The sequence below is a fragment of the Neolamprologus multifasciatus genome, chromosome 13 (assembly GCF_963576455.1).
Source record: "Neolamprologus multifasciatus chromosome 13, fNeoMul1.2, whole genome shotgun sequence".
NCBI lineage: Eukaryota > Metazoa > Chordata > Actinopteri > Cichliformes > Cichlidae > Neolamprologus > Neolamprologus multifasciatus.
This window is the reverse complement of record NC_140451.1, coordinates 12,644,215-12,669,061: the sequence shown is the minus strand read 5'-3', so window position 1 is coordinate 12,669,061 and position 24,847 is coordinate 12,644,215. Positions and strand designations below refer to the sequence as shown.

The following is a 24,847-nucleotide window of genomic DNA, read 5'->3' as shown; positions in this document are numbered from 1 at the left end:
TTTGAGCCGAGTTTGAGAATTGACGACGTTGTTAAATCATTAAACAGTGTTGTTGGTTTGGAAAAAACAAAACAGATCGGTCCTGTTTTGTACGTGCTGCTCTCAAAAGTACAAATTATGGTCCTAAAATTGTTTTTATGTCATTATGTCCACTATGTCTGGGTACAGTTTTGGTTAATTGTCAGGGTGCTAGTGTGAGCATTCATGTTAACACAGACAAAGCTGCATTGTCTGAGGTTGCTGTCAGGAGGTCCAGCCTCTGGTTGCAAAAGGAAGTCTAAAGATTCTACAAATGTACTTGTACTTATATAGTACTTTTGTACTCTGAGAATTCAAAGTGCTTTTTAATGTTAGTCGCATTCACCCAATCACACACACATTTATACAAGAACTTTTTTTCTATGCCTAAGCGCCTTGCCTAACATTCACACACACACTCACGCTCATAATCCAGTGGATGCATCAGGGAAAACACTGAGTTTAACATCCTAGCCCAATGATGCGCCTGAGCTTGTAGGCTGGAGGAGCCAAGGATCGGACCACAGGCCTTCTGACTGGTGCCCTACCTCCTGAGCTACAGCTACCCCTGAAGTCTATGAGAAAACAAACTTCCTCCTTACTCGATTTGAGACTAGGGATGGGTACCGCTATCCGGTGCCATGATGGCATAAACGGTAGTAACCAGACCGAAAAGCAGCGCACATTTCGGTGCTTTATTTCGGTGCTTTATTTCAGTGCTTTATTTCGGTGCTTTTTTTTCCCTGAGATGTCATACACTTTAGATTCTAGCCAATCGTTTTACGTTTCCGAGGATAGTAGGCGGGCCCAGGTACGTACGTTCTTTTAGAGCAGAGCTACAGATTAAAAATGCCCAAGGCGAAGCGGTCAAAATCTGGCTGTACTTCACAGCAAAAGATGCAAACTCAGCAGCCTGCAACAAGTGCTTTAAGCTGATACTGTGCAAAGGAGGTAACACCTCGAATCTGATGACACACCTGGCGACGTACAGCATTTTGTTAAAAGCAGAGAAATGCGCCGTATTTGATAGCTTGCTGCGAGACCTCACACCGAGCACATCTACTGCGCGTGGGTTGCCTGTTATCGGACCCGGAGTTAGCAACATCCCCCAAAACCCCGAAGAGTAGAGTCCTGGCCCCTAGCCCTGCCAGTATAGCTTGCTTCCAGCCAAGAGTGATGCCATAAATCCCCTATAGCTGCAGAAAAGGCTAACATTGTTATCTTTTTACAAAAAACCAGCTGAACATGAGAGGTTTTTGGGCCAATTTTGTGTTCTCCATTCTTTAAGCACCGGTTCGAGCACCGTTTAAGCACCGGCACAGTTTCAAAAGTACCGGTTTGGTACTGGTATTGGATAAAACCTAAACAATACCCATCCCTATTTGAGACCCAAGAGGGAAAAAACTGATGATTTTATGGTCTCTGGCTCTGTTTAACAGAGAGAGAGTTAGAGTTAAATAGACAGCAAACAGAATGTGCTTGTGGACATGGCTACCTCGTGAGTGACAGTACTCTCAGTCTGGTCCACCCTTTGCTCCTGCGTGTGGTTTAAGAACTGAAACCAAGAGCACAACAGAGAAAATGCCAAAATCAAAGCTTCAAAAGGACAGTACAGAAAGCAGCATCCAGTGTCAGAGCAACTATGTCCCTCTTTTGTAAACACTCCCTGTTTTCTTCAGCGCGTTAAAGGAACTAATTCTTACCATAACCTGAACTTTAGAATAGCAGGTTAGCTTGTTACAGTGAATTCACAAAGTATTCCCACTCATGCACATTTTGTCTACTTTATTATTACTTGTGCATTTAATTCTAAAATGAAGACAGTTTTTAAAAGTGGTCATTTTCTCCAATCAATATTTTATGTATGTGTTCCAGTAAAGCAACAGTAGTACAATATGAACAGAAGGTCACAGCAGTCTGATTTTGATTAGACTGATTTGTAAAAGCAGCAGTTACAGCTGTATGTCTTATTAGATTAGTCTACAGGTGGTTTATTTCATTGCTGATGTGAATGCAAGTGTGGTTACTAACTCAAACTATATAATTTCTTCATGTCAAACAAAATTAATTAATATGAAGGTTATTTAAGACATTGCGTGGAGGACTTCCTGACTTTAATCATTAAGAAAAACTGTTATTCTTTCAGAAATATGTACTAGACAAGCTAGATAAATTCTTAATTGCACGATACAATGATGGTATGTAGAATTAATTAGGACAGGGCTTTGTGAATGCAATGAGTACATTCCTTTGCCGTCACTCAGAGGACTGGTGGGTAGGCATCCTGGCCACACAAATGCAAAAATGCTTCAACTTAGCCATGGTTAAATTCTGTTTTCTTGGCAAATTATTTTTTAGACAGAGCGTAAAATAAAAAAAATATGTTTTCCTCTGCTAGGCTGAACATGCAGACATTTATTGATTTTTTCTCTCCATCTAATGCATTCAAGATATAACAGTACCGCTCCGCTCAGCTGAGGAACAGTCTGCTTTTGTTCTATCAAGCATAACTAACAACCGTCATTTGTATCATTGTCGCCTCAGCTGGATGACGGTTGTCTAAAAGAAGCGTCTCTGTCTTTCCTGCACAAAAAATGCAGACTTGTTAATGTGCGCAGCCCTATTACTTAATAGATTACACTGTAAAGCGCGCATACAATCGTGGCTTTATTTGCAGGTAAATGTTGCCATTAGTGATTGCAGCAGACACCGAACTAAACGGGTTTCAAACAGATGCGCCTTTATTGAGATCAAAAGCAACAAACAGAAGTCAGTAATTTGGCGCACATTTAATGCAGCGGGCTTTCATAGCGGGAAAATGATGGTAATTGAAATGCGGTGTCACTTGGCAAACTGCTGATGTGAGAAAGGTAATAAATGAAGAATCAAATAGTCCTTAACATCTTCCCCTCACTGTCATTTTATCTCCTGTTATCATCCGAGAGACAGTTACCGCTTTGTTGCTACCCAGAAGGAACCCTGTTTAAAAGTGACGCCAACGTTCCCTTGTTCTCGAGCAGAGGGCTTCAGATCTCGGTCTAATCAGATTTAATGGACGTAAAATGAATCAGTGGAACCACAGTATCAATCTTTCTCTTTCTTTCCATCAATATACCAGAGACTCGTTGCTTTGGCGGTAGGACTTGAGTGCTGGTGAAACATCCAAACCACTAGGTAAACAAACCACTGGTAAGAGTGAAGTCCCGCTGAAAGAGGACATTTTCTCTAAACTGTTTTGTTTTTTGTTTTTTTTAAAACTATCACGTTAAGGATGCTAATTTGAACGAGCACACATGTTAGACTCATGCAGTGACAGAAGTGATGATTGCTGCTGAAGATACAGACACAGTGACCTTTCTCTATTTCTTTTTAAGGACATAAGAGTGGAAATGATGGAGCACGCTGTGGGAGTGGAAAAGGCCACATACAGCCTCTGGGCTCCTTCATGCCTCCTAGAAATGGAGCCAGACTGATCAACATAAACAAGGATGAAATTATTTGCGGCTGTCTCACAAAAGTATGTAACTGATCGGGTTACTCGGATGATCACAGCATAGACATTTCACATCTACTTTTTTCATTGCTGTTTGCCTGATGTTGTCCCGTGTTAAATAATGCTCATTAACAACAATGCTGGGTTAGTTTCAGCATTAAGCACAGATTTCTGTCCGTTCTTCGCTTTCACAGCACAGAGTATGAAAAGAGGATTCATTCATTAATCACACCACAGACAAATTAACAGGGGTGTTTCTAAATACCCCGGGTTTTCGGAAAGACACCCAGCCCCTCCATGCATTGTTGATGTTGTTTGGGCTCAGTTCGTCTGTGGCAGATTGGCTCACGGGGAAGCTTGCAGACATTTGAATTAAAGCTGCAAAACTATTAAAAATGTATGGCCCTGTATGAATGCATGACCTATATTTTCCATGCAAATAAATAAATAAACGGGGTTTAGAGGGGATGATGCAAATCTTCAGAAGTGGGACACAGGATGAGCTAATGACAACAATAAAGAGTTTGGATTTCACACTGAGAGCATAATGGAGACCAATCCTGTGTTACTCATTCCCTCACCTCCTCTCTTTTGCTTCCCCCATAATCAGGCTATCCCACAATGCACCCTGCAATATCCATCCCAGCGTGGTAGTGTTTGAATTGGCCTCTCGTGGTTCAAGTGCATATTGTGAGTCACCTCTCCCTGGCTTTCATGCGGTGTGTTTTTTACAGACTTGACATTGACACAAGGTGGTTGTTGGAGTCTTTTTCTTATTGACGGTGATGCGGCCTTTCTCCTTTATTCTGTCCCCAGATCATGTCTGTCTGTCTTCTTTTTTCTGCCTCTTCTTCGCTCCTCTCCCCTCGCCCTGTCTGCCTGCCTCTGTTGTCTCGGTAGATTTCTTCTTCACTGCCATTCAGACGATGTCAAGGACCATGGCAGGGAAAATAAAGGCCACTGGTTTCTTGCTTCATGATGGGCTGTCGTCTTGTGACTGAAGCGGCTTCTAAAATTCACTGTAGGGAAAAAAAAAAGTGGTAAACAAATGCATCAACCATCAGCCAAATAAAAAAGATCTGCGTGACACTTTTTCTGCTGGGTTTCTCTGCCAGCCCAGGGTTGCAGCAGTGTCTCTCTTCCAAGCGAAACCAAAAAAAAGCCTTGCAGTTAAGAAGAAGACTAAAAGGCTTTCGAGTTGAGGCATTAACATCAATTTGTCGTTTGCGTACTGTAGATGAAAAGGTCATCTTGTTATCTCTCACATGGTCTTATGTGACATTAGTGTTCAGCCTGAAATCTGTCTATAGACCATTGAACCGGGGACGTTATACTGACTCTGTGACAAGTGAATAACCTTTTACCTTGTGTTTTTGGCAAAGGCCATCCTGTCTCAGAAGCAACTCTGAAGCTAGCACTCCTTCCTCTCAGTAAGTTTGTGCCTGTGTGTATCAACTAATGTGTATGTGTGTGTGTATGTCTAGGTTTAGGCAAGGCTGGGGGCTGTTTACACGAAGCATAAAAGTGTATCCATGCTGAAATGACTAATTGGGAAATACAGTGCACAACCTCATTTGATGCACCGAGGAACTTCCTTCCTTTGCATGAATAACTGCAGGTTTGTGCCCTAAATACAGTACCTATGTGAAGCTTCCTACACCGTGGCAGCCAGTAGAGTATTGATCTTATGAGCACTGCTAGATGATGAGAATCCCTGCACGACATTGTGCTTTTTAGCCTTCTTGTGTGCATTTTGGCTTTCACTCCGAGGGACTTTTCACCCCGCCTTTTGCACCTCTGCTCTGGCTTAAGCCACAAGACTGGCATCGAAGGGCCAGTAAAGAAGCTTCTTCTAAATAAACCTGACAGCGAAGCCAAGGTGTGGTGACATGCAAATCAATATTTCACAACATCAGCCACCGGCTGGTGGAGCACGGAGGAGGGGTGACAAGGTGCACCCAATACTGTCAGTGATTTAGACCGCAAGGGAAGTCAAGGGAATCCAGTTAGTGGTTGCATCTTGGTTACAGTTGCACCACACGCAGTAAATATAGTAGGGCAAATCACAAGCCAGCTAGCATGAAGTCATTTCTGGTTCAGCACCCAGTCCACATTCACCACTGCTTTTGTGTTCAGTTTAGCTCCCAATTTACCGGAAGATAAGCTGGAAGTTGTTGATCACACTGAAATGACATCTGCGCTTTGTTTATCCACCATACGTGCCATAGCTGTTTGCAGTCTCATAGTGGAAAGAAAGGATCAGCGAAAGCAAAGCAGATGGCTCGCATATGGATGCAATTGCTCCGTCGTTGAATTGTACAATTTAGTTGTACAGATCGGCTAAGCGGCATGTCACAACACAAGCGCTGCTGATGCAGCTTGGCAGCCGTTTGAACGGCAAACATGTCATTCAGTTGTAAATTATGTTTCACGCAAGGTCACCTTGTGTAAAGGTTGGGAAGGAGAAGGAAATGAGCTGAGGGTGTAATTCATCTCTTCACGTCAGATATATATATATATATATATCACAGTTAAACTCCCAGAAAGCACAAACACAGCACAGATGTCTATATTTATTAGCCTTTTGAGCCATGCGTCTAAATAGTGTCAATTCAATGTTTATTGCTCTAAATTTCCACTTTAAACTTTTCATTGCAGGGCTATAAAAAGTAGGGAGACTTTGGCGGTGATTGTGTGCTGAAGCCATATCAACGGATGTAAACGTGGCTCTTTACACAAATTTATGTAAATGCTTGGCTGTGCGTCATCCAGGACTTGTAGCTGGTATCCTTTTATTGGCACTGCTAAATCTCCGTCCTTGTGTGACATTCAACTCCAATCCATGCTCCCTCAAGGATACATGTCTTAGCATAATACAGACAGCTTAGGAGTCATTGAGATGTGGCCCATCTACTCCAGTAGAAAGACACTGCCAGGCAAGGGACCCCCCCCCCCCCCCCCCCCCCCAAAAAAAAAAAGAAAATGCTTGTTGCCAGCTTCATGCCAACTGTGCTTCTCCAGTTTTGGCACTCTTGACCGCTCACTCAATTTCATTCACACCTCCCCTCCCCCACTCGCAAAGGATGTAAAGAGACAGCATACGGTCCACTTTGGCCGTCCTGTCTGGTCACATTACATTCAAATGCTACGCAGGAGGTCACCTTGTATTCTCTAATAGAATTGCCTATATTTTTTCCCAATAAACCACATGTTTATCGTCAACTAATATCATCCTTGTGCCGAGTACTGTGCCAGATACGGGGAGACAGGCAAGGTCAAATCCCTCTCTACAGTCCCCATCTGGCACTAACCCCAGTGACAAGGGTGTCTGGGAGAGGGAACGAGTTTCATGCTGGATGCACAATTTGTCCACTGTTTACTCTTCCGTCCATTTGCATCACTGACAGTAGATCTGAGTGACATTAACACGAAGCTACTGTCAGAGTAGTGCCGCTTTCCTCGTACTTGGAGATCATCTCCCAGATTCTGCATATGATGCTTCCATGATGCAACATGCAACTGCACATGTAAGCTAGACGCCTAAACATCCTCGAGCATCTTAAGAGATCGGTTCTGAGAAATACGATGAGGGGAAAAATAGATTCTCAGCAAAAAAGTGGAGCAAAGTTTAAAGTATGAATTGTACCCAAACAGTGTGGAGCGATAAGTGGACTATTTCTTTACAAGCTGCAGTGATTATCCCAGAGCCATGCCAAAAGCTAGCACACAACAGGTTCATTGTACAGTTAAATAAAAGAGACATAACTTGTACATTAGTGGGCTTTAGCTTTTAACCTTTGGATAGAGCTGAGCTGCCTGTTTCCCTGCTGTTTCCCGACCAAGCTTGCTTCTCATTAGCGGAACAGACAGAAATAGGAGTCGAATCGATCTTGTCGGTAAAGAGGGGAAATATGTGAAAACTCAAACTGTTAAAGCATTTATGAAAATCTGAAACCAATTTCAAAAGCAACTACAGACACATTTTGAACCAAACTGTGAACTGAATATGTGCGTCTCCTCACTTATACAGGAAGGTTAGGTTGTGCTTCAGACATGCATCCTGAATAAAGCATCAGAAAAACTCACTGCAGTATATGTAACTCGTTTAGGCAGATTTTCAGGACACGGCACTGTGAAAAAAGCTGCAGTTTGTCAGGCTTGTTGATTCCAAGAAAATCCATTGATTACAAATGGCTGCCTTACAGCTTTTGTGTCACTCCAACATCTTTGTTTTCTTTTTCAAAAGATCAACTTATTAAAGAAAAGAAATTATCTGAGCGCAAAGCTGGATGCGCTTATTCAGGTGGATTGCTGAGAAGTGCGGTCCTGTGTTATGTATTACATAAGCACAACAGGGTTCCTCAACCCTGCTAGCGATTGAATAGTCACACCTGATGAGGAACAGAATGACCTGATTTCCTGTATCTCCAGAGACATCTGTGCAGATGAAGGAGCACGGTGCATCAGGCCTCCTTTTGCCTTTTTCTCCAACCTGTCATGGCATCAATCCTGCCTTTAGATGTGCTCTCCATAGGGAACTAATCAGAGAAGGTACAGTGGTTTAACCTTGTCTGTCGTTCTATTTCTAAACGTGAACATATCTATCCATCCAGCCTTATATTTTGTCAACCTTTCTCTTCTTCCTCCTCGGAGATTAAGTTTTTCTTCCCTCCTTCTTATGCTGACTTTCTTTCTGCCGCTCCCTCTCTTTTTATCTCTCCATGCCCCCCTTCCCCTCCCTCCCCTCCCCTCCCCTCCCATGTTTTGGTAGCGCTGCAGCTCTTGGAGCTCAGGGACTATGATTAGGACAGAAGAGAACTGGCTGTAAGACAGAGACAAACTCAGAACTGGGTCATCATTGTTTCTGTGTGAGGGCCCGCTCTGCAGATGAAAAGCTTGAAGACAAGAGCAGCAAATGATGCTCAATACAGTACCGGGAGCCGCAGACATTTCTGTGCTACAGAAATACCCGCGCAAAGGAATATGAACTGCGACGCAGAATTTATGTAATAAGAGTTAAATAAAACATCCTACTGGCTGCTTTTCTATCTGCGAAACCTCCGAGTTAGTAATCGCCCGGCGGTCTGCTGTAGCCGCGCGACAGAGATGGAGCACTGTGCTCGTGAACGAGACATGGGAAACCTTGGTTGGTTGTCACAGAGTAATAGAATTTTGACACTGATCATCATTTTGCTCCTGCTGTTTTGTGCTCTCTCTGTCTCTCCTTCTTGTCCTCTCTGCAGCCATCTCGCTCTCTGTGTCTTCCACCCCTTTAGCAGACAGTCTGACAGGGTCTGTCCCACTGGCCAACCATTCAGCACTCATCATGCGCATCATTTCCTCTCATCATTCCCCCCGGTGTGCTTCTTCCATCTCTTCTGGCCTGTTCACTCGCCATCAACCACTCCACGTAAACCCTTTTATTTGTGCGTGTGTGTGCGTGTTTGTGCCTCAGTGTGCAGCCCATAAAATCACATTAAATAATATATAGTCAAGCACACTGTTCCATGCAGCTTGCTTCGTCACGCTGTCTAAGTGTGCATTTGTGAAGATAGTGTGTGATGTCAGTTTGAAGGAACTAGCTGGGGTCATATTTCATATATAATGTGTTAAAAGCAACAAGTATGGCACCAAAGATATCTTCTGTTGAAAGTTCACATCTACTGTTTTTAGCCTTTTGAGTTCAGTTGAATTTATTCTGAAACTAGGATGCAAACAGCATGTAGTAACTCTATTTAAAGACTATGTCTCTGAAATCAGTTACTTGAGGACGAAGAACCTTAACCTGATATTCGTATATCAGAATGTCTGTTCTTCAGCTTGATATGTGTTTTTTTTTTTTTTTTTTTTATTCTGGCTTGTGTTAAACCTTTATTGCAAATCCGAATCAGTGGTGCCTTGGCCTACTTTCCAAACCATCGAGGAGCAAATAATCAGCTCGAGCTAAGGATTTGCCTGGCACTCTTTCAAACGTGGATGCTTGTGAAACATCCCTGTTTGCAAGTGTTGGGTTTCACTGAGAGACTTTCAGAGTGTTTGCCATTTCTTGTAGCTAACAGGGAGGATTTTGAGACCTCTACTGCCACCTAGAGTATAATCAGAGGAGGATCACGAGGGACTGAGCTGCGTGGCTAGACAGGATTTGTAGTCATCATTACAACACCAAAGTGAATTGCAATGCAGTACATGAAATCAAGCTCTTACTTGAATTATGCACATCACAAGTCATAACACGGACATCATTTCCCTGTGTCGATTGTTTAAATACTGGATACTCTGTCTTTATTGTAGGATTATTTATGCCAAACACATGACAATTCCTGGTTTGGTTTTTTGTGGATTTGTGCTTTCACTGCCTCTCCTTTCCTTCCTCGATGAGCCTACTCACAGCATAGAAGTAATGCCAGAACGGTTCCCACTGCCAGAAATTGCCCGGAGGTTTATAAATGAACTATTTGTTGTTCAGAGTGTGGGAAGATATTTCTTTTTATTATACAAGTAAACCCAACAGCAGCGACTAAAAGAAGAGAGGAAACCACGGATCATCAGAGGCTTAAAACCCTTTTGATGTATTATCCACCTCATTTTTTCATATGATTTCCTTCCCCCCTTTATAGTCTGTGCTACAATTCTACACAATTCAAAATATCCCTGCCACTCATCCCACAATGATTTTACTTATCGCCAGCTTCATCTCGTTTTAATTAAACCTTTCACTGGACGGAGACACGGACCATTATGCTCTCTATATTTCAGAGAATAGATGGGAAAATGACTTAACACCTTATGCTGACCTTTCTCAATCTCTGCCCACTGGCAAAGCTACACAAAGCGATTTCCCGAACATATTTATCTCATCCAAAGCACACCTTAGACTTAATCCTAATGGCCTTTTCATTACCCTTTTAATTAAGCTGCACTGTGAGTGTTAAATGTCTCTCGGGAGCTTATGTCATATCTAACCTATACACGGTCATTTGGGGTAGTTAAGCCAACATTAAGCACAAAGTATAGCCATCAATTACTCATGTTGTTCTTTATCATGCTTGTGTTGCACAGTAAATAAGCTGAGACGAGCTCTCATTTACATAGCAGCCGTGCTCGTGTTGCAGGCATAGGGGAAAACGAATAAATGCAGGGTTTCAATATATTCAGTGATCTCACTGCAAATGCTGATTGTTTGAGTTCTTGGATGAATGAGAAATTGTTGATGGAGTAAACAGGGGTTTATTTATATTTTTAAGAAGCGATGCATGCAGGGTTTTTCAGACTAAGCTGAAATTAGCCAAAATTCAGAAATATGATAATAAATGTTTGACTTAATTGTTTTTTATATGTATATTAGATATGCAAAAATCATGAGGCCACTGAAGTTATTAAAGTCTGTGTAATATCAGTGTTATGAGCCGTTGTGCAGAAGTTGCCGTCGATTTTTTTGAGCTCAGCACCTGGACAAGGAAGACGCGCATCTATTTTGCGCATTATTCAAATAAATCTATCAGAAGATTACATTACTGATTACCGTTCAAAATGTGTTTTTTTCCCAACCACGAGAATTCATCCACATGAGGAGGATAATTGTTATACATTGCCTGTTCTGTATGAATAATGGGATCTAATCAGAATCACTTCATAATCAAGCCCAAGAGGCATTTTCTCATGCGTACCAACAAGACAATTGTGGGAGCATCACTGATGTTTGTGGGATTCCCAGTAGATGGCAGTTTGTCTGTGAAGGTTCTCAGTCATCCAGGTCATCGTAGTCAAAGGAGCTTGCAAAGAAAAGCATCTGGACTTCTTTAAGTTACTTGAAGACGTTTCACCTCTCATCCGAGAGGCTTCTTCAGTTCTAAGGTCAAATGGTGGAGAGTCCCAGATATACTGGGACTCCCACTAGGGTTATATCTGGGACTCTCCACCATTTGACCTTAGAACTGAAGAAGCCTCTCGGATGAGAGGTGAAACGTCTTCAAGTAACTTAAAGAAGTCCAGACGCTTTTCTTTGCAAGCTCCTTTGACAGTAGATGGCAGTATTTCCTCACATCCTCCTTGTGGTAATGAACGCAGGGGAGAATAAACCAGGGACAAAGGTCAAATAATATAAAATAGTGGTCACCGGGAGACCGGGGACTTTCTCAAGTGCCTAGTGGAGCTGCTTAGTGTGAGATCTGCCGGAGGAAAGGCAGAGGTCCCATTTCCACCTCAGCAAAATGAAATCAAAAGCCCCTGGGATTTGAGGCTGACCTTCCTAGCTCCCACTGCACTTGAGTGATTACTGAAATATAAGAGACGGGATGGTGCAGAGCTGAATTGTCACATAATCCTTAACCGCAAAGCTACATAATCGCCCGAATATGAATTGTTTTACATGAATTAACAATTATTGTGTACTGTAATTAACATTTGCAGTGAACTGTAATTTGGAGTCTTTGGAGCGGATACAAACACAACACACAAGAGCATTATTATTACAAAGAAAACAAGTTGTTTCTGCGTTAGGAAACAATGCTCTGTACTGTAAAGTGTAATATGAGGCTAAATGCCAAACTTGTTTGTTTAACGTTTCAGTGAAAAGGAATTCCTTTGGTTCGCTTCAGACCTGCATGCATTTTATTGGGTTGTGTGGGATTTGGGCAGGAAACCAGAGCTAATGCCCCCTCTCCCACTTCAAACGGATGCCAGGCACCCTTAAATGTCATGAGGTGGTTAGAGAGTTGACGGAGGTGGGAGGGAGCGGAGATTGAGGAGTGGGAAGCTCGGGCTCGCTGGGTGGAAGAGAGAAATCCAGCCACAGCGGGCTCTTCTCTGAGCTTATCAGCATGTGCTGGATGTAGCTTTATCGAGGCTGCTAAGGCAAACCAGATGCAGCGTAAGTTGCTCTGTGCCACTATGTGTCAGGTACAGCCTGGGTCAACCTGAGGCGCCTCAGCAGAATAGGAAGAGGCCAGTATACATTTCAAACTCACTGCAGATGTTCCCGACTAGTGTACAGTAGAATGTAAGCTCCCGCAGCTCATCTTTTTGACTTTGAAAACTTTAGCAGGTCTCATGTTGTCACTTCAGTTACTCACCCAGATGGATTTCTCCTAATTTTTTTATTTTTTTTTGTCAGATTGACAGCCTGCAGTAGTTTATAGCCGGGATATCAAAGCCTGCGAGTGTGTGTTCTCGGGTGTGTTGGTCACTGGGAATCCCATGTTCTCTTTCCAGCAGTAGTGTTTATAGGATTTTGCCTCATTTTCTCCAGTGTTAATTTATTTCCATGAAGGCAGCCATGACACATTCTCTCCTCTGCCTTCTGTCTCTGTGTGGCTTAACTTTACTGAGCTATGAATTTCTCTCCTCGTCTCTCTACCCCGAATGGAAGAATAGGCTAGACCGACTTCAGTTGCTGCTACATGGTTATTTTGACAGCGAGCGTGATCATGATTTTTAATTCCTCTCCCACTCTTCCTCCCTTTTCTCAGTTCTTTCAGTCTCCCACAGCCTTGCTATGAAGCTATAAGTGTCCACACCCTGCTATTGCATTGTTTTGTGGCTTTGGATAACTTCTCATTGTATTGTTATCCTTCCCAAAGTATGTCATTTTGGTTCATATGTGTCAGTGGGTAAATGAACATGTTGTGGCGCGGTTGACTTCAATTTCCCATGCCTGTGACTAAGCATTTCAAATCTCCAGCTTGCCAGTATCACGCTCCTCCCTCGCTGTGGGTCTGTTTGGCAACGAGAAAATACCATCTCTCTCATCATCTGGATTATATGGAGCTCATTTGGCTTTGATTGCAAAACCATTAAGGCACAAATGTGTCGGTGACTGACCTGTGACCTTTCTCATCAACTGACAAGCCAAACTGGTCTCATCACTCTTCCTCTCAGGCTCTTTGGACCCTTGGGGTCTGGGTCAGGGTTTGGTAGTGTTTTTGCTGTCTTTCTGTCAGACTTGCATGATCCACTGCCACTTTACGAGGGAGAACGAGGCTGAGAAATGAGGCATTTCCGGGCTCAAGGGTTTATTCCTACAGCACAGTGGATTACATTACAAGTTAGAAAGGGGATGGGGGGGTGTGACTCATCTTTTTAAGAAATATTTTGCTCCGAATACTGACCAGACGATCTTAGAGACAAACCTGTGCAGGCAGGATGCTTTTGGATGTGCTTGTAAATTAGATCACTTTTGTAAGACTATTTCCAGCTCTATATGTGTTTTTAAAAAGTTGAAGCATGCACAGTAATCAGTCTTACATTGTGACACCCTCAGTAACTACTCTGGTGGATGTTAAAAGAAATGCTTATCCCACATCTAGTGGAGTGAAACTGTCAGACTCTCTGCTTCTTCGTTTTAGTTGAAAACAAAAGATGATATAAAACAGGGAAATGTAGTCTTTTCTTGTCTTACTTTTTTTTTTTTAATAGCTGTTCCTCCAGGCATACATTGAAATGCATTTCATGCTAATAAATACCAAAAACAAGCTGGTGCACACATGGTGAAAAACAGGCCTATTGCTATTTGATATTCTGAATTAAAAGGCAGCTGTCAACAACTTATGATGAATAGTGACATCAGTACAGTAAAAACAACAAAAGACGACACGGCATCTCACATTACTGGACAGTTTTAATACTGCTGTGTGTCATCATATGGCTATCACCCTGCGCTGAGGACGGGTTTCTGTGCTGCCCACGTCTCCCCCTGGGCAGCATGTTTGCTCCAGATCACAGCTGACCATGTGCTGCAGGGACAGTGGGGAGGGGAGGGCAGGCGGGGGCTGACGAAGGACGACAACTTGAATGCTGGGGCCCTGCCGCAGGAGGTCGGTCAGCTCTCCGTGTGTTGAGTTGACCACCGACACACCGTTCACCTCCACCAATCTGATAGCAAAATACACACATGCAAAGATAACGTGTTAGATCTTTATTTCAAGTTATGTATGGAGAAAAAATACATCTTTGCAGGTAAATGTAAGACCTCGGCTTATGTAACACACAAAAAATGCTCTCAAAGAATTCACAACTCACAGAGCATTAAAATTGAAAAAGCTACACATTTACACGGAGCTCGTTAAAAGCCCTCTATTAGTTTTTCTTTATAGACACCCAGGTTAAACTTAGAGCAGCTCCTTGTATTTTTTCATTAGCTGTGTAAAGAGCATTGGCGCGAATGCTGCGATGAATGAACACAAACAGCGAGCCTGAAAGACTCTTTTCAGCTACCGTGATTCTGTCACACAGACTTCTTTTTCCCCTGCAGTATTGTTTTAAATGATGGGCAGTGTCTCTAAGCACAGTTCGTACTTGCTGTAATTATATAATTTCTTAATTGCATGAAGTTCTTTTATCTGTTCCCTCTCACTCTCTTCTGCGTCCAAGTATTACGTTATGTTGCTTGTTTTCTGATGGGTTGCCATCGCTACCACGCGCAGAGACAGAGTGAATGAAAGAATGGGTGAAATGAGTAAGATGCTGAGCTCCGCTCTCACTAACTAGCGTGCATTTATGAATAAGTTTTTTGTTTTTGTTTGAGTCACCTGTCATCCACACAGAGCTGTGAGTTGTCCGCCTCGACCACCACAAGTCCGCTGCCTTCCCCATAGCGACAGGAGAAGCCGTAACGGCCATCAGGGTTCTGGTTCTCCTGTACGACCAGCAGCATGGCCGGACGCTGCGGTGACACCAGCTGGCTCAAGCTACCAATGGGTGAAGTCTTCTTTCGAGCCTTTTCCTGAAAGCAGAAAAAGAGTATTCCTTAAAGCAAGCAATCAGAGACAGCTTAGAGACAGATGGTTGAGATTTGAAGGCATTTGCAGTGGAGTGATACAAATTTATTGCAAAATCTGCTGCGTCCCATGTCTCACTTACAGTAAATAGATACACAAACCCTGGGTAGTGAAGTCTCAGCCACAGCTGATTTTCAGGAAAGTTCGGAGAAGATCAATACCACTCAGTAATACTCATTTACAGACGGCCTCCGGCTTCATCATAGATTTTTACAAAATAATGAGAGACCATTCTCAGTATAGGGTTCAGGTTTCCTCTTCTTCCTCTGTGTAGGTTGCCAGCTATACAAGGACTGACTTCCAAACCAGCTTCTGTGCCAGTGAAACATGAAGCTAACTCAGTTACCATTTTCTTAAGATAAACTTGTAACTTCATTATTTCTGCTTCTTAGAAAACAAACTAAAAAGATTACAGATATCGTACGTGGAAATCTACAGGAGATAAAGGCCCAGGCTGCGTCAAAGCCAGGAGACCACCAAGATGTAATGATTAGCTTGGGAAGCGATCGCACCACAAGTAGCTTGCAGGGATCCGAAATAACTTGTGAGTCCGACCGCTGAATTCCAATGTTCACTTATCCAGCCTCTTGGCATACTCCCCTCCCCCCCCTGCATGGCGTGTGAATGCCTCGGAGCAATGGATGCCGCTTTTTCGGGGTCAGGGGTCAAAGCTAAGGCTTCTCTTTTCTTCAGACAAGTGGGCCAGACAGGATATATCCACGGAAACGCAGCCGAAGCCCCTCGAGGAACAGACTCTAATGCCCAGCGTTTTCCCTCTCGGCTTGCTCCGTTCTGGATGCACGCCAAGAACCCGAGGAATTTTCTCTTCATATTCTTCTTGTTTACCCACAAAAGCTGATCAAATCCCAGCCTACCTGAGCCAGACATGGAGCGCATCTCCTCCCCCACCAGACACATGAGCAGGCAATTAAAACACAAACAGAAAGATCACAAAGGTCATTCAGGTGGGAATCACTCACACGTCTGCTCAGCGACAAGAAATATTGCCGTATATTGCACGAATGCGACCGTTTAAAACATCATCTGTAAAGGAGTTTTGTTTCAAACAGAGTGAGAAAAGATTCTCTGACAGGCTAAATAACATAGACGCTAAGTGGAAGGGATTATATTTCATTTGAAATGATGGGTGTTAGTAGATCTACATTCAGTCCTGTCACTGTGAATGCAGATGCCCTGGCTGTGCACAGAGCAGAGGTCTTATGGGAAAGAAAATGAGGGATAGAGAATTGGGAGACACTGTGACCACACTGATAAACCGCAGCTTGTACGATGACTTTGTCTACATAAAAAGCGGAAACACACTATCCGTTTCCTAAACTCGTGCATGTCACTGCAAAAACATAGAAATAAAAGGTGGGAGATTCTTCTCAAAACGTGACCCACGCTCAAAGCGCGACTCAAACCTGGGTGAAACATAATTCTCCCAACTTCCCCACTTTAATAATCTGTCTGAAGTTTTTGAGTCGTCCAAGCTAAACTGCTTATTTAAAGTCATTTCCTCCATTTGTTGTCGTTCCCCTCCTCCCTTCACTCTGTTTCTCTTTCGCCTTCCCCTTCGGCTGCTTTATTGATGCTCTCCAGTTGCAATAGATCCAGGAGATTAGACGGCCGATGATGAAATATTTCCTTATTGTCTGTAATGTGGGGCAGTCTACAAGACCAAACACAAGGCGGTCTGTTCCTTATTTGAACAGCAGCTCTATCAGTTCCCAGGCTGCTCCTCAGCTCTGACCTGTGTGTTAACTCTGATTAGGTCATATGATAAACATTAGCACTGCTGCTTTTCCCACAAACTCACCACCTAAAAAAGCGTTGCCTTGGGGCGGCAACGTGACACGGGGCACCTTTCAAAGCCGAAGCCGCGCGTGTCCTTTCATGGCACCTCGTTAGGGCTTCTCCAGCAGGATAAAAGGGCCACATTAAAAAAAAAAAAGTGGGCACCTCGGGGGATAGATGGAGATACTTTTACACACGCTGGCCCGTTTCGCCACTGCTCTCTCCAAGTGGCTTTTGTCACACGCATTCCATTGTTGGTATGGTCACAGGCTCTCGAATGTCAGCGCTAAACATCATTTCTCAGGAAAAAAAAAAAGTGCATGTTCGTACAATGGATTTCACTCTGCATTGTGTACTCATTCTCACAGCGGGGATAAGTGCGCAGCTTAATGAAACAGAGCAGACACTGTGTGTCACTCAGAGGACCAAAGTTAAGAGTCTCAGATATTGGCCTTCCACTTCAAGAGGCCAAGACCACCCCTCCCAGTGTTGTCTAATTCAGTCACCAGTCGGATCAAATGTGTGAACGTCACTTGTTCTGCAGGTAAATTTATCCTGTAAGTCTGGCTTCGATTTTTAGGGCAAAGGTCAGGAACACGAGTTGCTCTGATATGGTTAGGGACAGCATGCGCAATGGCATGAAATTCCGAAAGCTCCAAATTTGACTTTTTTTTTCTCCAGTAGCATTTTATTATCCCATACCACGCATGCCTTTCTCAATATTTAGAGTTGTTTTGGTGCAAACATCAGCTTCTCATTGTTTATTTTTAGCAGTCAAAACATTCTCTGACTCAGACCATAGAGCTTTCCCACATATTGGTGTAGCTGCAGTTCACATGCTGTTGATTAAAGTCCTGCAGGCCTTCCCTGTGCCAGTTAAACTCTACAGCAGCACTAAAAATAAATCGATGAAAGGTTCGTTTTATCAGCAGTACCTTAACGTGGCTTTCTTGCAAAGCGCTGTGGAGCTGAGCCGCCTGTCGATTGAGATGCACGATGCAGATTTCCTCCTTAAACACGTGGCAATTCAGTTTCATCTTTTCCAAGAGATGAACCTCCAACTGCCTGAAAAGCAAAGGAACCACATTTCGTGGAAGTTCAAGCTCACATACACAGAAACAAATGTGGTTCAAGTAAATGTCATTTACTACAGTCTCAACAGATCATTAACTACTACAACAGGTGCTTGTATTTCTAAATTGTACTTTGTCTCTGGAAGGTGAAAAATGCTTCTTTTTTTTTTTAAGTATTTGTGTCTGGTGATGGTCCTCCTACTTCTGCTTGTCAGCTGTGAAGTCGGTAATGTTGTCTCTGAGGGTCTGCAGGTTCTGCCTCTTGTCATGCAGTCTTCTGTTAACCAGCTCCAGTCTCTGCTTCAGCTCAGCAGAGCCGAGTGCATCAACATTCGTGTCTCCATCCATGCTCTTCAACTCTGAGCAAAAAGCTACCAGGCCATGATGGAGCTCTTGGACCTTTTGGGGACGTAAAGATCGACCAGATCATGATGTTTAATATTAATTGAGTACAATAATTTTAGTGTTGCACATTTTTTAAACACAGATATGGACCTGACGGATGACATTTTGTAGTGAGGCCACTTGTTGGTTTAGTTCCCTGATCCGCTCTTCTTTAGCCAGCTGTTTGCCTCGGATGTCATTGTTAATGTTATGATTTTCATCGGGGCTGTTCTCCTCTGGACTGTCTTGGGATGCAGAAGCAGTTGGTTTGTCCTACAATTAAAAAAAAAAAATCATACAGAAACTTTGTTTTGGTGTTTTTGTGTTTTATGCTGGACAGTTTGTTATGATTGTTTTTAATCTACCCTTTTAACCAAGTGCAGTTCCAGCTGACTGCTCGCTGCTGCTGCAGATGATGATGAAGATGGAAGTAGAGTCCCAATCTGTTGATCTGGTGAGAGCTCCTCCAGCGAACCTTGAAATTAAATCATATATTTAACACGTTTACTGCGTAAACAGTATGGCTTAGTGTTTTTGAATAACGCTCAGTGAACCTTGCTTGTCTTTTAGTGTGAAGAGACTCTTGTCTTCTGTCATTCCCAGCATTTTGATGCACGAGTCCATAATCTTTCCCACTGTTGTTTCCTTCGGGGTTCTGAGATGAACTATTCGCTCTGACGCTGAAACACAAAAGTAAATCACAGGTAAAGATGACTCCTGTTTCATCCTCAGTGTCTGTTGCCTATGGAAACATAATTTGATATTTAACATTCACATCCATTCATTGCAAAGAGTGCGGACACTGAAGATCTTAGCAAACTGAGCTTTAGTACTCACCGTTGATAGTAATCTCTATTAGTTGAGCACTCCTCTGCACTGCGTTGTTTAGGCTGTTGTTTCTGTAGCAGAATTAGATTACCGGGTTAAAACGATGGATTGTTTTTGTGTTTGTTTTGCTGCTTTTTTTAATTTCTTGAGTGGCTTCACCTCAGCTTCAAGGAACGCCGATTTGTATTCAAACAGCTCACATGAGGAGAAGACTTGGACTTAGTCATTGACACCAGCGTTGTAGTGAATGTCTCCACATCACCAGGCCCCAATGATTCTGTTTAAAAAGGAAAACATCAATAAATTACATTGTTACATTGTTCATTGCATGAATTATTATTTGACATAGTAACTATACCGAGCAACGAGTCGATCCTCTGAGTCACCGTGCTGGGAGGGTGAAGCTCATTATAAATGGCCGACAGTAACTTCTCCCTGTCCTCCACTGTGCTAATGTGGAGGGTGTCCAGAGTGTTCACATCTACAGACGCCATGTCTGCACCACACAGATTTGCCTCTGCAACAAGCATTTATTCATGTATCAGCTGATTTTAACAGCCATCAATAAACTGTAAACAGCAACAATCAAGACCTGAAAATCAAGTATTGTTAAGACATGTAATATTCAAAATGCAATCAAAACACATGCATCATATTTTAGAGGGCAGATACTATGGATAGTAGGCTGTTTGATTTAATCGACAGGACTTTTTTGAAGATGTTCCTCTTTTTATGCATTAGACACTGACATGTTTCAGTTTTAAGAGGTTTAATACTCTTATATCCTCATTTATTTTTTTCATCTCAATTTAATAGCATTCATTAATTACAGTTTATTCCATCTACGCTAAAAATAAACCAATCTGCATTGTCAGTAGACGATGTTTTACCTTTGATGAAAGGGATACACTTTTGTAGTCCAATACTGGTAAACCACTGGCATACCTCTTCAGTGTTCAGATCCCTGAAAGATTTGGCCACTTGCCTCTCTACATCCTGGGGAGAAGGAGAGGCTAGACAGCTGCTACCATGTACCAGATTATACAAAGGCGTGGAGCAAGTGTTGTGTGAAAACACACCACACAAGTATATACACTCAAAAAAATGACTCTTTGCCCTCATAAACAGGAAGCAGTAATTTTAAGTAAAGTGCAAATGAAGTATATCGAAGCAAAGGTTTATTTATTCAAATGGTTAAATATTAAGAAAAAAAACCATGCTTGATTCCATTACACTGTACCTATGTAACAAATTGCATGGAAAATTTAGGTGTAATTAAATTACTTAAAGGCAGCTTTTTGGACATTCACATTTTTTGAGTTTATAGCATTACACCATATACACAAGCATCTATAAACCATTGGTTATGAGTTTTGGCATACAGCTGTGTACTAAAAAATGTGTATATCTCTGTGTATTTAAACTAGAATGGTGAATTATCCAAAATGAAATCATATTTTTGTATTTTTACATATTAAATCGCCCTGATATAAGTCTTGCACAAATCTGCTTTCCAGCAAGTTGCATAAATTTTGTAATAATTTTCACGCACTTCTCTTTAGCAACTCCTTGCTGTAGGAGTTTTATTATTTTACCTTCTTTGGAAAAATTGTTTTTCCCAAAAAATGTTGACTGTTGGGGTGTGTACTTGGGCGTGTACTGAAAGCATAACTTTTCTTCGGCTTTATTTTGATATTATCTGACTAAAGCATGTGCTGCCCACACATATGGGCTTCTTGCTATGCTGCAAGTTCACATAAACAGCCATTACTGTGTGAAATAATTTTGCAAGGATGGCTGCGTTATTGGTAGTATGACTCCTCTGATATCATCTAACTGCTGCTGCAGCTGTGTTTTGGCTCATTCGTTTTCGCTTCAGTCAGTTCTTTGCCATGAGGAGCCATGATGCATCAGGCACAGCTCAGGCCAAAATGTAACACTCTGCAATACTTTTATGTTCTTTTGTAATCTTGTTCGTGCAGTTATCACTTCTTCTGAATTGCAGTTGTATTGATCTTATCTGTTTGTTGTTGTTGTTGTTATTGTTTTTTCAGATCACTTTATTTTAACTTCATAAAGTGATCTGATTACTGTTTGAGTAGTTGTTCTTTACTGTTTTGGGGATTTTGGGGGGTCTTTTTTCAGTCCAAACAGTAGTAGCGGTTGGAAAATCCTGAGAGCAGGAAATGATGCACAAAGACAATTTTGACTCAAACATCTGGATGCAAAAAAAAATTCCAACAACAAGTCAGTAGGTGGTAAAACATCAAGACATAACAATGAAATTCCAGACGTGTATTCATCTGAATCACAGCTTTAATGGAAATTAGTATGACTACATTGGATATAAGGGTTTGGACATATTACACCAAAAAGACATATTTGTGTGTTTAACTGTAAACATGTTTTTTGTCAAAGACAATGAAATGTTTAGTTAAGTGGGGACCCTAAACACAGGTTTTTGTGTAATTGTTCCCTTAGTCAGATTTTTTGTCTTTTTTTTTTGTTTTGTTTATGACATTCCTGGAAGAAAAACCTACAATGTCTCCTTCAATGAAAGCTTTACAGAGTAACTATGATTAAATATATGAAGTCTGCCTCGTCTGTGGGATTTCCCCATTATGTTGCATGACACAGCAAAAACAACATATTAAACCATGCAAATAATCCATAGCGTCAGCACTTTTATGGCGCTCCAGCGTGAGATGTGGCTGCTTAAGATACATGTTGCACAATTGCTTAAATGACTGTTAATGCCTGGAGATAGCAAATACCGGACATGAGTGATTGGCCTTGAAAAAAAATTGTGCTTTCTTGTGTTTCGGCTAACACGTAGATTGCTAAGGATACAAGCAATCTTGCTTGGCAAATCCTGGACACAAAGACTAAAATCCTGAGACTATTTGTTGAGTCATTGCTTTGACAGATCAAGAGAGCTGGGAAATATAAACAGAGTATATTCTATAATTGCAGCAGCTCTGGGCTGTGTGCTGATGCCACCCTGAAGGCTCGGCTTTGATGATTTACAGTACCTTCTCGGAAAAGTTTCCATTCTGATCCTTAGAATGAGGCATATAGGATGCTGTGCAAAATACACAAAGAAAAACAGATGAGCTTCTTGTAAGGTTGTGTTTCTAATTAGTTGGAATAGTAGTATTATGTAGTAACAAAGCTTGCTTGGCCATATTATATTACCAGAGTCACCGACAGTTATTCGTCGCTGTCTCGGCGACCCCTCCTCTTCATGGTGTCGATCTGTGGTCTGAGTTAAACCGTGGAAAGTGGCACTCCTAGTCAGCCTGTCCTCGAGACTGCACGAACAAGTTATCGGCCTCTGTCAAGGAAAAAGCAGATTCACTTTACAGTCAGTCTGTAATTTTGACTTCATACAGAGCATCTCTTGAGCAAAGGTCAGATATCTTAAAGTAGATGCTCTGTATATTACCTGAGTCTCGTTAAGCAAAGATGGAGACTATAGACTAGGGTATGAAGCAATCATGAAAAAAAAACCTTTGGTTGATAGCCTTACCTTTTGGTGAGCAAATGTAGCTATCATGGTGGTGTGAGGAAGCGGGCAAAGTTCACGCTTGAGAATATCTGAGAAACTTAAGTCTCTGTTGGTCAGGTCATCTGCAAAGAAAAAGTCAGTCAATAAATGCAAAATTCATTATTAGAGCTGTGTTTTGTTTTTTTGTTTTTAAAAGAAAGAAGAGGAAGACGCAATTCAATCAAGTCCTTTTTCTTCCTTTTAAGCTAGTGTGTCCTTTTTCTGGCGCCCAGGTCACCAGGTTTATTTGCAGTGCTGATACTGGACGCAGCTAGATGGAGTTGCTGGGCAACACAGTAAAGTCTGTCTGGTTGATGACATGTTTCTCTGACAGCCCACGTTCTTTCCCACAGAAAGCGCATATTCTTCTATTTTCCAAATGTCACTTGGTCAGCGAGCAGATATGTTTATTATCTGCTATCATAACAAGCAAGATGAATGAGGCTGAGAATATGACATCAAAGCCAGGCTTATTCAGGCAGCACAAGGCAGTGATGTGATTGTGACTACTCTGACTTAACTATATGTTTTGAGACTAAAGTGTCAGGACCCCTCTGAGAACTCAAAAACAGTAGTCTGTTCAAATAGATTACAACAACACAAAAATCTTTAACGCGTGTTTTTCATTTCAGGGGCCTGTCTCTGAAAGGCTGGTTTGACATGGATTGGGGTTCAGATGGAGTCAGAATCAGATAAGACAGCGTAATTGGTTTATGCGTGTCAGCAGTGGAATCTTGTCTGAGAGCTGGAGAGACAGTGGAGCGCATAGAGGGGGGCAGCGAGCTGGCACTCTCTTCATCACCTGGCTGCTCTTGAGTCACTCTGGGAAGGATCAAAAGTCTAGTCTGCTGCAAAGCAGATTCAAAACACTCAGTGCAAAAAACAACCGCCTTGACTTGAACAGCCACCTAAGGAAAGTGATGAATCTTGGCTTAATGCGAAGACATGTAGGAGCACCATCCTCTAGCCGACCTCAGACATGACAGTGTGTCTTTGAAGTGCTGAGAAAATCGCTTCCAGTCTGAATCCATGACTTCTTTTCACCATGAATGGCAGAATGGGCACAAGATGGAGATGTGTCTGAGAATGGTAATGGAGGGTAGCTGTACCCCTCCTCCTCGCACAGCCAAAAACAATGCCAACCAAAACAAAGGACAGGGAATTTGGTGCAGGCTGAGGGACCCAGCCTGATGTTGCCTTAAAAGGGTGAAAACTCCAACAATGGAACGATGAACTTCATTCCTAGTCTGAGTCACTCCGTCGGGACACGTCAAAATACAAATAAGATGTCTTACCCTTGACTGGTTGGCACAGACAAACACATTGCATCCTTGCACCCACACCTGCAGACACACTAAACGCTCCAAGTTTGTGCGTGACAGAGTTTGGCAACTGTTTAAACACACACACAGGGTCAGTGACAAAGCAAAGCTTGAGATTCAGAACTTTTCAGCACATTTATGTAATGGATAGGCAAAAGCGATGCTTATCGTTTCCAGTGTTATTGTCCAGCTCTGGTTTGAAAAGAGAGTCATCTCTTTGAGAGAGGGAGGAGAGCATGCTGAGTCACAGGAACCCAAAACCTGGGAACGGCTTGACCAGTTACACACTGGGAATACACACACAATGGCCAAAAAGAGATTCCAACAAAGGGGAACTTCTGCAACTCCCCAAGGAGGCTTTCGAGGTACTGTAACTGTGTCAAATAATGCCTGCAATTTTAATGCGAACAGGGAGCTAAGATCAAAACCATGAGGCAGCACAGGAGCTTTAATGGTTGGATGAAGAGAATCATCATCTGGTGTCATTTACCTCACACCTAAGTTTTTTTCCTAAAGCTTACAAAAAAGGTTTAAACACAACCACTTGCAAGTTCATGTCATCAAAACTCACCCAAGTTGTGCTCAGTAAATGGTAACAGATTTATTCCAGT

The 24,847-nt window shown here is 42.3% G+C and overlaps 2 protein-coding genes across 16 annotated transcripts in view; one reads left to right on the top strand and one right to left on the bottom strand.

Moving 5' to 3' along the window:
* Positions 1-24,847, top strand: part of LOC146505153 (uncharacterized) — a 160,048-nt gene that overhangs the window by 75,222 nt on the left and 59,979 nt on the right. The window lies entirely within an intron of this gene.
* Positions 768-24,847, bottom strand: part of LOC146505154 (uncharacterized) — a 38,532-nt gene continuing 14,452 nt past the window's right edge. For 7 of the 15 annotated variants that reach the window (XM_085182517.1, XM_085182519.1, XM_085182520.1 and 4 more), the window contains 14 exons: positions 22,897-22,997; positions 22,563-22,701; positions 22,400-22,449; positions 20,258-20,363; positions 19,726-19,884; positions 19,527-19,644; positions 19,377-19,438; positions 19,094-19,219; positions 18,905-19,014; positions 18,651-18,812; positions 18,358-18,554; positions 18,018-18,147; positions 15,037-15,230; positions 11,536-14,380 (listed from right to left, as the gene is read on the bottom strand). In XM_085182517.1, the coding sequence (XP_085038643.1) occupies positions 14,146-14,380; positions 15,037-15,230; positions 18,018-18,147; positions 18,358-18,554; positions 18,651-18,812; positions 18,905-19,014; positions 19,094-19,219; positions 19,377-19,438; positions 19,527-19,644; positions 19,726-19,884; positions 20,258-20,363; positions 22,400-22,449; positions 22,563-22,701; positions 22,897-22,923 (1,815 nt within the window). In that variant the 5' untranslated portion in view covers positions 22,924-22,997 and the 3' untranslated portion in view covers positions 11,536-14,145. Of the gene's footprint in view, positions 4,531-11,535; positions 14,381-15,036; positions 18,148-18,357; positions 18,555-18,650; positions 18,813-18,904; positions 19,015-19,093; positions 19,220-19,376; positions 19,439-19,526; positions 19,645-19,725; positions 19,885-20,257; positions 20,364-22,399; positions 22,450-22,562; positions 22,702-22,896 lie in introns of those variants that run through there. The other 8 variants (XM_085182518.1, XM_085182521.1, XM_085182526.1 and 5 more) reach the window with 5 other exon arrangements.